The sequence below is a fragment of the Meriones unguiculatus genome, chromosome 10 (assembly GCF_030254825.1).
Source record: "Meriones unguiculatus strain TT.TT164.6M chromosome 10, Bangor_MerUng_6.1, whole genome shotgun sequence".
In the NCBI taxonomy this organism is placed as follows: Eukaryota; Metazoa; Chordata; class Mammalia; order Rodentia; family Muridae; genus Meriones; species Meriones unguiculatus.
Window position 1 is genome coordinate 22,841,522 of NC_083358.1, and position 16,991 is coordinate 22,858,512.

At 43.8% G+C, this 16,991-nt stretch overlaps 1 protein-coding gene and 1 pseudogene across 2 annotated transcripts; one reads left to right on the plus strand and one right to left on the minus strand.

Moving 5' to 3' along the window:
• Positions 1-405: 405 nt before the first annotated feature.
• LOC110540321 (pyrethroid hydrolase Ces2e-like) lies at positions 406-8,794 on the minus strand. 2 transcript variants are annotated; one of them, XM_060392117.1, is made up of 13 exons: positions 8,622-8,794; positions 7,800-8,004; positions 6,047-6,185; positions 5,206-5,339; positions 4,866-5,124; positions 4,026-4,124; positions 3,611-3,751; positions 3,421-3,504; positions 3,045-3,189; positions 2,542-2,679; positions 2,066-2,138; positions 1,347-1,573; positions 406-627 (listed from the first exon to the last, which is right to left on the minus strand). In XM_060392117.1, the coding sequence occupies exons 1-12, from the start codon at positions 8,746-8,748 to the stop codon at positions 1,387-1,389; spliced, it is 1,731 nt and encodes a 576-aa protein (XP_060248100.1). In that variant the 5' UTR covers positions 8,749-8,794; the 3' UTR covers positions 406-627; positions 1,347-1,386. The 2 variants fall into 2 exon arrangements, with proteins under 2 accessions (XP_060248100.1, XP_021482789.1); XM_021627114.2 differs by having other exon boundaries at positions 1,369-1,573; positions 8,622-8,793.
• A 179-nt stretch (positions 8,795-8,973) lies between these two features.
• Positions 8,974-10,618, plus strand: LOC110540320 (Krueppel-like factor 3; annotated as a pseudogene).
• Positions 10,619-16,991: the final 6,373 nt, after the last annotated feature.

Here is a 16,991-nt window from a genome sequence, read left to right on the forward strand (position 1 = left end):
AAAGGGTATACATGGAGTGGAACTATTCTAACCATTCCACCCCATCTGTGTTCTTGTGTTCAGAACAGGAAACATAGGAGTCTTGATTTTCATGCAAAGTTCATGGTATCTAAACACTGGGGTTCAGTACAGTGAATGAAACACAAGGGCTTTGCCCTGGGAAAACTGGCGAACAAAAAGAACAAGTTCATCAGAGGTAGAAAAATGTTGAGATCCCAGGGTCTAAAGAATATAAGACACACCCTGTTAATGACTGAGAAAATGCTTTGGGGAGAAAAAAGGACATATGGAGGACATTTTGGCACCATTGTAAATGACCTGAAGTCCAATAGGCTTTGTAGCACTGGGCTTGAAAACATTAAGGGCAAAAATGACATAATCATATGGAATATCATGAAAGGTGAGTGTGATCAAGAAATCAGAATGTTTTATTAGGATTTAAAGGCAAGAAATTATTTCCGTACATGGAGAAGCCATCAGGGTACCAGGGACAGATATCTCTTCTGCTCTACATGCCCAGGCATTCTTTTCTCTCAAAAATCATCTCTAGGACACACATGGAGCCAACGTTCTTCACAGATGTGGTATATTCACATAAGTGTAGATTTCACAGAGTCTTCAGAATCCCTGGGCATAAGAACAAATTCATTGTTAGAGAAAGCCCACCTGGGCCTGCTGGTCCACCCCCACTCCTGGCCTTGCTTGAGGTGTCTATTGACATAGCGAGTTCAGTTTCTCACAAAAGTAGACAATTGCAATTTGGAAGGGAAACAGATGAGATTTCCTCTATAGGGACAATCTGCATAGAGGTTTTCAGAGGCTGGCATGCTCTGTGGCTGACGTCAGAGAGGTCTAAGAGCTGTGCCCTAGAAGCCTGTGTGGATCAAGTTCATTTGTTCACACTATACAACTTTACATACATTTCTGCTCTTTGCAAGTTACCCAACTGATGATTATTTCTGCTCCTGAGATACAGGCATTACTATGTTATTCAAGCTGATATGGAACTACTAGGTTCCTGCAATATTCCTGTCTCTATTTCTGAATAGTCAGGGCCACAGATCTTTACCACCAGACCTGCTGGTAGTTTGTGATCTATTTGGAAGAGCATCCTGATCTTGTGGAGACTATGGAACCCTGGGGCTCTCATATTCACATTCCATATTGTTACAAGAGCTTTTACTGAGTGGAGCTAACAAGAGATTGGCAGCATTTTTTGAGGGAGTGACATGAAGAAGGTTTGTCATATAAACTGGTAAAAAGGTAACTGTATAGGTTAGGAATGATTATATGGCAACATCAAAAAGCTTTCCAGAAACAAAACCAAAAACAAATGCTTTCCAAACCTCAGGCATGAAGCTCACTTGCCTTTCTTCACACAAGGCACTATAGCTCTTTGTGCCTCTCCTGAGCCTGCTTTAGCTCCTGGATCTTCTGGGGCAGAGTCTTGGTCCAGAACTTCAGTCTTCTAGCCTTCAGGGCTCGGCCCACAGCAGGCTGGATGTCCAGTTGCAGGTACTGCTCCTCATGGTCAAACATGGGCCAGTAAGGTAGACCCTCGCTGTTGGGGTTCCTGTGGACATGTCACCCAGCAGTGAAGGTGAGGTCACTTGATCCTAATTTGGCTCAGGACAGTGAGCAAAGTAGTCCAGGGTTTTAAGGGGACTGATGGGACTTATGTCCTTATATAGGGATGTAAGTGTGACCAACTATTTTCAATTCCAAGGCTATTGTCCCACATGGCCTGTTTTCTGCCTTCTTCTAAAAGGCAAAAACTAAAGAGTGTTATCACAATACTGTGACCCACACACCAGGTCACTGAAAGATAAATAGTAACAAACATATAAAAAGTATGCCGTGTATGTGTGTGTGTGTGTGTAAACAAGTGCACCTGTGCTTGTGTGGTGACTGGCTATGTGGTAAACTGCTTGCCAATATCTGCTTTAAGAAGGGAAAACTCTTTATGTAATAAAGGACCATGCATGCTGAGGAGCCCACCCCACACAAAGAGAGTCCTGGACAGTGATCCACCCTTGCAGAAGTTGAGGGAGGGGCATCCTCTCACCCGTGCCGTGCAAAGTTGGCCCAGTACTTCATTATCTTTCTGCTGAGTAGGTCCTCCTGCTCGGTGTGAGGAACTGAAGAGAGAAGGACGAGTGCCCATGTCCCAGTCCCTTCATGCAGCTGCCCATTCGTACTTCACACTCACCATGCCAGCTATCATTCAAATCTGGACTCTTGGGCTGGTTCCCTCATTCCCTCCCCCACCATCCAGGGTCTAAGTCTCTAGTTGGATTCAACCAGGTTCATCTTTGCTCTGTTGCTTTCTTATTACCAATAACACAAGGTAGATTAAGAAAGGTTGAGATTAAAATCTAATATAGGTTTTGAGATGGATGTGAGATAGTGCACACTGGGTTCTGTCTTTCTTGAAAGATTTGATTCTTTCAACTGGATTAAGAACTCATCCATTCTTCAGGTTTCCATAATGAAAAACATAATGGACCCAAATTGAGCTCAAGGAACTCAATGAGGACTCACAGTTTATGCCAGAGAGTAGGTATCCAAAGACAAGGAAAACTTCATCCCCATGGTCAGCCTTCACGTGGGGTGGCTTGACATCTTTGAGGAAGCTGGGCCGATGCTGAAACTCATAGAAGTAGACAGGAGCATGGGAACCTGGGGTGAGGACATGTGGAGATATGGTGGAGCTTCACCCAGAACTGTCCCTTCACACACTTGACAAGATATGTTGATCTAAAGTTATCTGAAATCACAACAGTTTCGCCTGTGGGAAAGCCCACTGTTAAATCATGACTCTTCCCACTTCCTGGGAGTAGTTAGGGCAAGTCACAAGCAATCATTCAGCAGTTTCCTCATCTGCACCCAGATAAGATGTCACTCTATGACATTCACCATAAGATTTCTCAGTCATTTGGAAACAGATATCTGTTCCAGACACAGGTCAAGCTTGGACACTACCTACCTCAGCTGGAACCTAAGCTCTGAGTTGTCTCCCTCAACCTTGTTACAGATGTACTCACGCTGAAAATGTGCTACTTGGAGTGCAGGGATCATGAACATGAAGTCCCCCATCATCTCTATATACTGAATTTGGAGGGTCTGGGGGTCCTCAGTGTCTCCCATGTACTCTTCCATGAGTAGATCACCACACTCAGGAGGCAGCATCTACCACATTGTGATGAGAAAGAATAAGGTTAGGTAGTTATTAAGATGGGCAGGCAACCTCGTTATGATGAGGGAATGCAGATGAGGTCTGGTATACAGGGGTAGTGGGGAGCTTTGAGTGACCTCAGATATACAGGCACAATACACCACACACATGCACATCTGGGGATGCCATCTGTTAACGTTAGATAGGAGTCCTCACAGTTCTGACAGTGCCCCCATGACTCTTACCATCTCTTTGGCTGCTGTGTTCTTCAGAATAGTTGGCAGGGTCTCTCTGGTTATTTCCCTTATTTTTTGTGCAGAGCCCATGATCTGGGTGTGTAAGAATGGCTTGTCATGGATATGGATCAATGAATCTCTGAGTTCCCATTGCCCACTATCAGTCCTAGGCTCCCAGAAGAATAGAAAGAAGCCTCACCATGGGAATTGACCAGCCATACTCATCATTGTTGGCACCAATGATGCTGGGGACAGGGTGAAAATCATCAGAGGCCAACAGCTCCTGAGGATGTTTGGGTAGGAACTCCCCATCCACCACAGCAGGGATGATCTTGAAGACCTGAGGGGCATTCAAAGTCAGTGCAGAAGGTTAATCATTTGTGTTTTCTGATTCCCACTGAATGTCTCCAGACTTTCCCGCTTTCCACTTTGCCTCAATATACTTATCCTTCCACAACTTCATCATCTCACCCCTGAGGAGACCTTACACTTAGATTAGCTTATGTTGGCATTGCTGCTAGCCATGGAGATTAGGCAATTTGTTCATAGAAATGAAGAATCCCTATAATACACCTTGCCATCTGCCACCTTCCAAGCCACACAGTTCTGCTAACCTTGTTAATAGCCAGAATCTCTGCTTCACTCTTACTTCTTAGGCAGTGCACCAGGGTCTCTGAGTTCACAGCTGCACAACCAGATAGATTGGCCACTATCTGTAAAGAGAACAGGATGACACTGTCTTCCAGGCAGAGAAGTTTTCCTAGTCCCAAGATGGTGTCATTGGCTCTAAATGGTATACCATGTTGTGTAATGTGTGTGAGATGGAGCAAGAACAAAAATGTTTCCATTTTACTGTTGCTCAGTATTGACACTGACCTCTCCCCACTCTACCCCATCTTCTCACCTATCTTCCACCTAGTATGAAATTGGTCTGTCTTTCTAATGAAGCCCAAACCAGTCTAGCTGCTCTCTAACTTTCCAAAGATTTTCCTGCCTCTGCCTCCCTTCTCTCCATAGGAACATCTGGATTAAAGACAAGAAACACCACACCTAGCCATGTGTGTTCTGGGAAATTGATCTGATCCTCTCACAGCAGCACAGCAAGCTCTCTTGCCTCTTGAACCATCTCTCAAACTCATGCATACTGGTTTTTTGCCAATGATGGGAGTTTCTATGTATAGTCTTGCTGAACTGTTACACAGGTTCAGTAAAACAAAACAAAACCCAGCAACCAAGCAAACAATTCCTCTGACCCCCCCCCTAAACCCTCTTGATTATACACCTTGAATAAGCACTGCACAGGGGTGTGGAGGTAAGGGTTCTAAACACTGTGTCTTTAGGAAAGTACTGAAGAGAAATTACCTCCTGCAGTCGTCATTTTACCTACTGAGCACACTTCCAGAGTTCTACACAGTGAGTGCTAAGACAATAGGTCAGGGGTAGAGTACACTCACACTGTAAACCACCTCAGAGGAGCTGGAGGTGAGACCAGGGAGCACAGCCACTCCACTCTCCATGATGGCACCATGGAACAGTCCTTGGGACATGGGGGACACAACATGTGAAGACACACTTGTGCCACCTGCTGACTCGCCAAAAATAGTGACCCTGTCAGGGTTGCCTCCAAAGTGGGCGATGTTCTGCTGGACCCAGCGAAGGGCGGCCACTTGGTCCAGGTAGCCCCAGTTGCCTCTAGCATGCTGGTCTCCAGTGCTGAGAAGTTGAAGGAAGAGGAATTTTAGATATGTCTAGGTTCTTCTCAGCTCCTAAATTACAGCTCGGCCCCAGGCTCACCTGAAGAATCCCAGGACTCCCAGGCGGTACTGGATAGCGACCACCACCACATCCTCAGTAGCTACCAGCATGGATCCATCATACATGGAAGCCATGCCTATAACCAGAGCACCACCGTGGATCCACACCATCACCTGGGGAAGTCAAGAGAGAATCCAAGAAGCTTCTAGCCAGCATAAGATCAAGTGGAGCTGCCTGCCAGGTTACGGCTGCTTTGTGTCTGTACAGCTAAATACACACACAGGACTCCTCAGCATCTTAGACCCAGGCCACAGAGGAGGGACCACAGTACCATCAGTGTATTTCCAAGCCCCACCGTCTCACTGGGAATCTCAGCTTTGGCTTAAGTCCAGAGTTATGTCATTAACACTCTCAAACAAAAGTGTGGAGAAGGGTGTTTCCCCAAGTGTTTTCCTTCCTTCCTTCCTTCCTTCCTTCCTTCCTTCCTTCCTTCCTTCCTTCTTTCTTGCTTTCTTCTGATTCATGAATAAAAATGATCATCAACTGTCATTGGCATAACCAATATCCTATTCTGTAAATCCGACTCGTCTCAGTGTTCAGCCCTTCGACACATGGTTTGGTCTCTAGGACTCAAGATTGTTGAGAAAATCCCAAGTTAGTGCATAGAACACAAACTCTGCCTTCTCAAATTTCCATTGCTCAGTGTCCCACACCCCGGGTCCAGCTGCCAACCATGGGTGAGAAGGCCTTCTTAGACCCACTAGGGAAAGGCTTCTGGCCAGGGTCTACACTGCAGCAGAACTCAGTTGTTCTTGTGCTTTCTAATCTTCCTGAAAAGACATCTCCACTCCCACCCAGGTGACCATGGCCCATCTCTCACAGGCAAGTTAGAACCTTCGTGGGCATGCGTTGGTGTGTAGATGTTGAGATACAAGCAGTCCTCAGACATAGAGACGGGAGGCATGCTCAGTTTCATCATCTTCAGAGCCTCTGAATCCATCATATCATTTTGTAGACACCTGGTGACAATGGAAGACAGTTAATACAAGAGATGTTTGGTCTTAGTTCAGATTTTCTCTCAGACACCCCAATTCACTTCCCTCCAAGATGTTCTGATAATGCATGATTCCTTTCTAAAGCTCTTTCCTGCCAAGATAAATGCTAAAGGCTCAGGAAAAGCTGGAGGAGGGCCCAATTTCCAGAGAGGGCTGCACTTGGGTGCAGGCATATATTTTATTCTTTCTGAATCTGGGGTCTAGAGAAATCTAGGAGGCTCTATGAGAATGAATTCCTGCATGAAGTGACAGTCACTGCTTTTCCTCATACTGTCTACAGTTTGATGAGATGGTTATGTAGAAGGAATTTCTTGTATCTTTATAGAAGCATCAGCTGTCAATAAAAAGTAACGGACTGTCAGCTGAGGCAGGAAATAAAGAGGTAGGAGTTCTAGAGAGAGGGGAACTCTGGGAGATAGTAAGAGGCAGGAGATTTGTCCCTGGATTGTGAAGAAGATGGCCATATGGCAGTATTAACCAGCTGCTTGACAGAACTAAGAATAGAATTACTGGGATATTAGTTATAAACAAGTCAGCCTAGCTATATTGGCCTAGGCTTTTGGAAATGTATTTAAGCCTCAGAGTTGTTATTTTGGGATCTGTGGTGCGGGAAGAAAACATGACTTTACATGGTTAGGTTTGATTTTCACCTTGAAACAGCGTGGAATCACCAGAGAATATAGTCTCAATGAAGGATTGTCTAGATCGTGTTAGCCTATGGGGATTTTCTTTATTCTGCTAAATGTGATGATTACCATTTCCTACCATTTCCTACCATGAGAGACATCATTCCCTAGGAAGGTGTTCCTGAATTGTCTGAGCAGAGAATAAAACTGACCATTAGGGGGTAGGTATGCATCCTTTGATCTTGGGTCCCAGTTAAAGATGTGATGTGATTCATTCCCTTAAAATTTCCCCTTGTTTCATGGTAATATGTGACCCATAATAAAGTGGTTCTGTCTTAAACTGCTTTTACCAGGTATTTTGTCAAAGTTCCAAGAAACAAAATACAGATACATGGATACTATGGTGCTATGCCTACACAGGCACTATGGGACTCAGTGGACAACAATGTCCCAAAGACTAGTGGGATTTCCTTCACTCTGTCCAGAAACTCTGGGTACCTCCACATTTCATGTAATCTCCAGAGGAAGGTTATATGTTTATTTTAACATTGGCACTTAGCTCTGTAGGTTGTCTCAGAGAATGCAGAGAATGGAATTGCCAAGGACTTACATAGTACATGATACTTGACTCTGGGCTCTTACTGGTTAATGTGTTGATACTGACCCTTGTCCATAGACCTCTCCTATGTGGCAGATATCACTTGGCACAATTTGAATCTGGAAACTGTTTACATCTGTTTCTCACTGCCAAACTGAGAGATTAATGCCTATAGGAACTGAACTTTGTCCCAGGAACCTGGAGAACAAGTTCTACTAAAACACTTAGTCATGAATCTTAAAATGCATGGCAAACTACATATCACAGACAGGAAACTTCCCTGGGGTTGAAATGAAGGAAGGATTTCATTTTGGCACAGAGCTCAGAGTTGAATATCTTCTGTCCTAAACTTACATGGCTGGGTATGAGGTCCCATCTCTTACACCACTCCATGGTTCAGGGGCCTCAGGAGGTGCAAAGCGCAGGGGTCCAACAGGTGGCTTGGCAAAGGGAATTCCCAGGAAGGTATGGACAGCAATGTCAGTGTCTTTCACATGGACAAGGCTGCCTTGAACCTGGCCTGTGTGTGTGTTCCTGATGGGGCTGGCTGAGTCCTGGCCTGTGGGTGGAGAAATTACATGAGGGTTAGTTTTGTCCAGGCAGCAGCCACTACACTGATGTTTTCCACCTCATTTTCACTAGGGTTCACAGGGAAGGGAATCTGGGGTATGGAGGTTCAGGTGTGGGATGTGGGAGTAGGAGTTTCTTCATCTCCCCAAAGCCAGGGACATTGCTCAGAGTCCTTTTGAATGGTAGTAGAGCATAACTATGGGTAACAAGGAGACATAACTCAGAGCCACTCGGCAGCATGGCTGTGTTATTTTTCACCAGCACACAAAGGACTGTAGCAGGTGCCGTCACACACAGAGGAGGGAAATGTCCCTTTTGCTCCCTTTCCCCTAACTGGCAGGTCCAGTGCTCTTCAGACCTTCTTACACCACAGTGGCTTCTTTGGATATGGGGTCTCCGTAGGCATCTCTGACCATCTGTGTGCTGCAGGGCTCACTCTGTGGGCTCTGGTGGTTGGTTGGGAGGCACTCAATTCCCACCCATTTATCTGCCATCTTTACCAGCTCCTCCCTCTCTGGAGCCTCCCCCCCCACAGGCTAAGCTGCTGACTCTTAGGAACTGGGCAGCTCTGACCCTGTTCCTCATTGCTCACTTAAGGAGTCTCACCTTCCACGTGCAGAGAGAGAAGCAGGACGCCACAGGCTACAGCATTCAGCCAGCCAGGAAGTCTGTACAGTGTCATGGTCAGCTCCTCTGTCTGAGTCCGTGTTGCTCCAGGATAGCTGTGTGTCATGGGCAGGAAACAAAATGTATGGGCCTTGCCTAGGCAGGAATTTGGACCTAAAATCAAGTAGGCAGGAGCCTCGGCAGGGTGGGGCAATGTTCTTATTGCCAAAGAAGAGCTGGCCAGCAGACAAGGCAAAGCAATCTTTGTTCCTGTTCTTTGGCCTCCTAGACAGCCTTATCATGGCATCTGAAGTATCTCTGCTATATTGTTCAACCTAAATTAGTTTAAACCATGATCACTGTCCTTGTACTCTCTGCCCACATGTCAGTGTTGTTGAGGAGGTCGGGAAAGAAAAATCTGTGACTGAGGATGCCAGGAGGGATTCTCTGAGTAGCCACATATTCAAGATATCCAGAGAGGAAGAGCTCAGATGTGACCATTTCAGTGATCTTAGGATCTACACAGACCCCTCCACATATGGCTATTTCTCTAAAACACTGCAACCCTGACAGTTTTTAAATCACATTCCCTATTCATTCCTCCTCCATATTGTATTTCCTCCTTTAGCCAGCTCCTGCTGAGATCACCTTCATACTCCTCTACCCAGTCGAGAAACAGGTTTAATTATCTCCTGTTTATTTTTTATTTTGTACATGTTTATATGTATGTGAGAATGCCATGGCACACATGCGGGATACATGTGTGCCAGTCTTCTGCCAGTCAGATCTCTCCTTCTGCTATGTGGGTAGGGGGAAATCCATTTAAGGCCTCTGGCCTTTTGAAAGTTCCTTTTTCCATTGAGCCATTTCCTGTCCTCCACTTAAGAAATATTTAATTGGGCCCCACTCACTCAAACACTGAGCACTCTGTGCCTGGGCTCTCAGAGTCTACGATAAAGCTGAAGACACAGGTCTAGGGTGGAAGTTTAATAATCACAAACAGCCCTGTGTGGGAAACACCAAAGAGCACAGGATTAGGAGCTCCCACAATGCCCAGCTGATCTCTTAGAGGAAGTGATGCTTGGATCAAAATAAGTCTGTAGTCTGAGAATTTGCCTATGCTCAGTATTTCCAGACCGCAGCAATCTAAAGACCTGTAGCCTAGCACTGCAGAGCTTCTTCCTCACTGATTTTCTGTTTCTCCAAGCATGACGTAGGCATGCCTTTCTCTATCAACGCTTACTCCTTTTTCAGCATAGCTGCTCTAAGGCACTCTTGTCTGGGCTTTGGTCCCAGCCCTTATTGGCTGCTGCTCTCCCTACTCTCAGTCCCTCGAGAAAAGGAAATGACAGGCTGAGGAAATCATCCTCCCAGTCATCCAGCCCTTCACAGCGCAGACTGTCCCTTTTATGTGTACTAGCCACGCTCCAGCAGCTGCTCATGGTCTCCATGTCAGAAGAGATGGACATTTCAAATGGCAGCATGCAATTACCTGTTACTGAATCATCTGAGAAGCCCATATTACAAAAACAAAGCAAAACAAAAACACCACCACCACCACCAAAAAAAAAAACCCAAAAAACAAAAAACAAAAAAACAACACAACAAAAACCCGAAAATAGTGCATGTAATTGAACCACAAACCACAGACTATTATCCTGAAATAAATGCCATCCCCATTATTAAACTCAGTGTCCACCCGGCAATCATTGTTGCAAGAGAACCATTCTTCAGCCATCCACAGGCTCAACCCTGATGAATGCAACAAAGTCTACACTAAGAGCTCACACCTGAAAGCAAACAGAACTCACACAGGAGAAAAGCCCTACAAATGCACCTGGAAAGGCTGCATATGGAAGTTTGCTCTGTAGGATGAAGCAAAAAGACATTTCTGAAAACATACTGGAATCAAACCTTTCCAGTGTCCGGACTGCGACTGAAGCTTCTCTTGCTCAGACCATCTTGCTCTACAGAGGAAACACCACATGCTAATCTGAAAGCCTTGCCTCCACATCAATGTGATGCCCCACTTCTCCTTGCTCTCTCTCTCTCTCTTCCTGACTGTCTCTTGTTCTCTCTTCTCCTCCTGCCCATTATCATTTTTACATGTACAGTTTAATTTCTGTTCATCTGGTCTGAATCTCTGAGTTTATATGATTCAAGACTTCTGTATGAGCCCTCCTATATACCAAAGACAAAAAGGCTGAGAAAGAAATTAGGGAAACAACACCCTTCACAATATCCACTAATAACATAAAGTACCTTGGTGTGACTCTAACCAAGCAAGTGAAAGACCTGTTTGAGAAAAACTTCAAGTCTCTGAAGAAAGAAATCGAAGAAGATATCAGAAGATGGAAAGATCTCCCGTACTCATGGATTGGTAGGATTAACAATGTGAAAATGGCCATACTGCCAAAAGCAATCTACAGATTCAATGCAATTCCCATCAAAATACCAACTCAATTCTTTACAGACCTTGAAAAAAAGATTCTCAGCTTCATATGGAGAAACAAAAAACCCAGAATCTCCAAAATGATCCTGTACAACAACAGATCATCTGGAGGTATCTCCATTCCTGATCTCAAGCTGTACTACAGGGCAACAGTAATAAAAACTGCATGGTATTGGCATAGAAACAGAAAGGAGGATCAATGGAACCGCATAGAAGACCCAGAAATAAATCCACACACCTATGAATAATCGATATTTGACAAAGAAGCCAAATCCATTCAATGGAAAAAAGACAGCATCTTCAACAAATGGTGCTGGACCAACTGGATATCTACATGCAGAAAAATGAAAATAGATCCATATTTATCACTCTGCACAAAACTAAAGTCAAAGTGGATCAAGGACCTCAACATAAAACCAGATACTCTAAATCAATTGGAAAAAAAAAGTGGGGAACAGCCTAGAACTCATTGGCACAGGAGACAACTTCCTGAACAGAACACCAACAGCACAGGCTCTAAGAACAACAATCAATAAATGGGACCTCATGAAACTGAAAAGTTTCTGTAAAGCAAAGGATACCGTCATCAAAACAAAATGACTGCCTACAGATTGGGAAAGAATCTTCACTAACCCTTTATCTGACAGAGGACTAATATCCAGTATATACAAAGAACTAAAGAAGCTGAAAAGCAGCAATCCAAGTAATCCAATTGAAAAATGGGGAACAGAGCTAAACAGAGAATTCTCGACAGAGGAATATCGAATGGCAGAAAAACACTTAAAGAAATGCTCATCCTCATTAGCCATCAGGGAAATGCAAATCAAAACGACCCTGAGATATCACCTTACACCCATCAGAATGGCCAAGATGAAAAACTCAAGCGACAACACATGCTGGAGAGGTTGTGGAGAAAGGGGAACCCTCCTCCACTGCTGGTGGGAATGTAAACTGGTACAACCACTCTGGAAAGCTATCTGGCACTTTCTAAGACAAATAGGAATAGTGCTTCCTCCAGACCCAGCTATACCACTGCTAGGTATATACCCAAAGTTTGTTCAAGTACACAAAAGGGATACTTGCTCAACCATGTTTATAGCAGCTTTATTTGTAATAGCCAGAACCTGGAAATAACCCAGATGTCCATCAACGGTGGAATGGGTACAGAAATTGTGGTATTTTTATACAATGGAATACTACTCAGCAATCAAAAAGGAAGAAATCATGAAATTTGCAGGCAAATGGTGGGATCTAGAAAAGATCATTCTGAGTGAAATATCCCAGAAGGAGAAAGACAAACATGGGATATACTCACTTATATAGACCTATAAGATATGATAAACATAATGAAATCTATACACCTAAAAATGATAATCAATTGAGCGGACATGGGGTGAGATGATCAATCCTCATTTAGAAAGACAGATGGGATGTGCATTGAACGTATGACAGGAGTCTACTGAGCGCATCTGAAAGACTCTAACTAGCAGTGTTTTCAAAGCAAAGACTTATGACCAAACCTTTGGCAGAGTACAGGGAATCATAAGAAAGAAGGGGAGTTAGTCTGATGGGGAAAGGATAGGCGCTCCACAAGGACCAAATATATCTGGGCACAGGGTCTTTCCTGAGACTGACATTCAACCAAGGACCATGTATGGATATAACCTAGAACCTCCACTCAGATGTAGCCTGTGGTAGCTCAGTAACCAATTGGTTTCCCAAAGTGAGGGGAACAAGGACTACTTCTAACAGGAACTCAATGACTGGCTCTTTGGTCTCCCCACCCCCGAAGGGAGGAGCAGTCCTGTTAGGCCACAGAGGAGGGCTTTGCAGCCAGTCCTGAAGATACCTGATAAAACAGGATCAGATGAATGGGGAGGAGGTCCTCCCTATCAGTGGACTTGGAAAGGAGCACGGTGGAGATGAGGGAGGGAGGGAGGGACTGGGAGGGAATGAGGGATCGGGACACGGCTGGGATACAGAGTTAATAAAATGTAACTGATAAAAAAAAATAAAAAATAAATAAAGTAATAAAAAAAGAAAAATAAATAAATAAATAAATATTGGTTTAACAGTAAAAAAAAAAAAGACTTCTGTATGGTCACTAGGTAATGCTTTAATCGTCCCTCTCCTTAGCATGGGGCACACCTAAAGAATGATTTTTTTCTTGGCATGCTAAGCAAATCCTCCTCACAGATATGTTTAAAGTAATGAGGATAAGAAATCATGTAAATGAACGTCCACTTTGTTGGTTTCTCCACGTATTTCTCCAAAGAATGTCAAAGTAAATGTATTAGTAAATGTAGAGTAAAAATAAAGTTAAACACAGGTGTGTTAAATGATTCAGCCATTCTGATCTCAGTTCTTTAGCCCAATGAAAAGAGAATGTTGATCTCAAAAACCTGTGTTTGAGAAAGTTCCTAAGAGCTCGATTAAAAGTAGTGGAAGTCAGGTCACTCAGGTGAGCAAGAGCTGGGGAGTGGGTAAATGTTCTATGTGCATATATGAAATGTCACTGTTAACCAAGTGACAAAATGCTTGAATAACTTGCACCTAGTAACAGGACCAGTCATACATGATTCCTTTTCCATGATAGGATAGCCAGCGCTCTGATGTTTTTAAATTTTATGTATTTCCCAAATTGTTCAGTGAGAAATCCAGCAAGTGGTAGCCAGGGAGCAGAGAGCAGGCAATGACTGCTGTGAGGTATCATGAGTGACATTTTTCCAGTGAGGGAAACAGTCTTACACTAGCAGTGTGCGTGGTTGCTTTTGTCACACTCTTCTGCAAATTTGCCAAGTTATGCGGGCCAAAGGTGACTTTGATAACATGGAAATCAACTGAAGAGGTCACCTTGAGCAGGGAGAGTGCTGTGGGCTGATCAGGGGCTGCAGGGAGTGGGAGTGCAGATTGAAAAGTGCAGACCACCAAGCCACTGCTCATTTCTCTAGTTCTGATCCACTCCTGAACAGGGGTCTAATCAGACCTGTGTCTGCCTTCCTCCTGAGTCGACCAGACACCCCACCTTAACAGCTGGAATTCCAGACCAGTGTTATTTCCTGGGACATTGACACAGCAGCCAAATTTATTGGTGCTTGGGCTGCCACAGTTGGTGTGGCTGGATCAAGGGCTGGCACTGGAACAGTGTTTGGTAGGTTGATTATTGTCTATGCCAGGAACCTGTCTCTCAAGCAGCAGCTCTTCTCCTATGCCATTCTGGGCTTCACTCTGTTTGAGGCCATGGGGCTCTTCTGTTTGATGGTCGCTGTCCTCATCCTCTTGGCCATGTGAGGCTCTATGGTGTCACCCAGCCATTCCTGCTGCTTTGACTCCATGCCAGTCCTGGTGCTGGAGTGTGCTAAGCTTTAGCATTAAACAACAATGTTTCTCTTAAAGACAAAAGACAGAAATCATCTGAGGAGGAGTGGATCCAAGATGGGAGTCCTAGCCACATGCCTGTGTGCTGTACTCACAGGCCAGAGAATACCCTCTGGGTACTGGAGCACATAGCTCCAACCTCAGACTACTGATGTCTGGGAGCCATGGGAACAGCCCCAGAGGCTTCTCCAAAGGTCATCCTATTTCCCTTGGGAGAACATCAACTGGAATTGATGGTTCTTCAAGAGGGCTGCATGTAGCAACAGTAGTGTCTGAGCACACTGACTGAGCAGCTGTAGCTCATGAACCTCAGAGCAAGAAAGTCAGTGACTGGGCAGCTGTCTTCAGTTCTTCCCCTGGTGAGATGAGACCTCCTGGGCCCCTGAGGACTCCAGTTTGCCCAAGGATTATACATATTAAAAGAGTTGTAGCAATTCTCTAAGAACTACCAGCCATACACCATTTTGAGGAGGGCTCCTTCGGGTACAACCAGCTTCCTGCCCAGGAGATTATCCTTGCCATCCCTACAGCCCAGGACTCCAATAGGTCCCAGAAACTTCCAGCCAACACCTGAGACATCTAGATGGTAAATACCAGTGCAAAAACACAATTAATAAAAGCAAAGCAATATGGCATCCCCAGAACCAGTTATCTAAGGTCAACCTGCCTGGGATATACTAAGGCAAGTGAAACCCAAGAAAATGACCCTAAATCTATGCTATGAAGATGATAACAGAGGAAATGAATAAAATCTGTAAAGAAATTCAGGAAGATAGAGTCAAACAGATTGTTGCCTTTAGAGAGGAATTATTTAAATCACTGAAAGAAATGAAAGAAATAGAGAAAAGTTCAAACAAACAGGGGAAAGAATTGAAATAAAGACAGAAAAATATAAACAAATAGGTGAAAGAAATGAAACAGTTCAAGATCTGAAGATGGAAATGGAAACATTAAAGAAAACACAAACTGAAAAATCCTGGAGAGGAAGAACTTAAAGGAGAAAACAAGAACTACAAAGGTAAGCATTTTCAACAGAATACAAGAGATGGAAGAAATAATCTCAGGTGTAGAAGGTACAATAGAAGAAAATGATGTATCCAGCAAAGAAAATGTTAAATCTAAAAAAATTCCTGACATAAATTAGCCAAGAAATCAATGTTACCATGAAAAGATAAAACCTAAGAATAGGAATAGAAGAAAAAGAATTTTCCTGTTTCTGAGCCAAGAAATACTTTCAACAAAATCATGGAAGAAACTTTCCCCAATTTAAGGAAATAGATGCCTGAAAGCATACAAGGGGCCTACTGAACACCTAATAGATTAGACCAGAAAAGGAAATCCTCCTGCCATATAACAACCCAAACACTAAATATATAGAACAAAGAAAAAAAATGTGAAAATTTGCAAGAGAAAATGGCCAAGTAACATATAATGGCAAACCTATCAGAATCACACCTGACCTCACAGCAGAGACTATGAAAGCCAGCAGGACCTGGACGGATGTCATGCAGACTCTAAGTGAACACAGATGTCAGCACAGACTACTATGCCCAGCAAAACTTTCAATCATCATAGATGGAGAAAACAAGATATTCCACAACAAAAATAAATTTAAGAGGTACCTTCCCTATCGGATGGGTCTGATGCTCTTTGGGTGGATGACACCTAAATGAACATCGGTACAAAGTCCCAATTTATTTCTAATATCAGAGATCAGACCTCTACTCTTGCCTGATGCGTCTAAAACAAAAAGGGGGAACTGTAGAGAGCTGCGTAATGCTGCGCCTTAAAGATGGAGCTGGTTTCCGCTTTCCACCTTCCCAATGGTGAGTGCTCTCTGTCACGAACAACTCCACATTTGGCTAAGGCTGAGGATCTGGCTTGCTTCCATGTATGTGGACCTATCTGCATTGCCCACGTGGCATGCTGGGGTTGGCTACCCAGAGGCTATTTAAGCTGTGGGCTGGCTTTCCCCAGGGCCAGATGATTGTTCAAGGTTCCTGAACAAACTGCATTGAAAAAAAAAAGGTACCTTCCCAAAGTTACAGCCCAACAGAAGATACTAGAAGGAAAAATGCAACCCAAGAAGACTAACTACACGATGGAAATTACAGGAAATAAATAACTTGACTACAGCAAAAATAAAAGTAAACAAATACACTACCACAACCAATATCAAAATAAAAGGAACTAACAGTCACTGATCGGTAATCTCAACATCAATGGACTCAACTCTTAAAGAAGAGACACATAGTAACAGAATGGATGTGTAAACAGGACCCAACATTCTGCTGCATACAAGAAACACACCTCAGCCACAAAGATAGACATTACCTGAAGGTAAAGGGCTTGAAAAAGGTTTTCCAAGCAAAGGGAACCAAGAAGCTTTCAAATATCTAATAAAATAGACTTTCAACCAAAATTAATCAGAAGAGATGAGGAAAGACACTTCACATTCATCAAAGGAAAATTCCACCAAGATGACATCTCAATTCTGACCATCTATGCCCCAAATACAAGGGCACTGACATTTGTAAAAA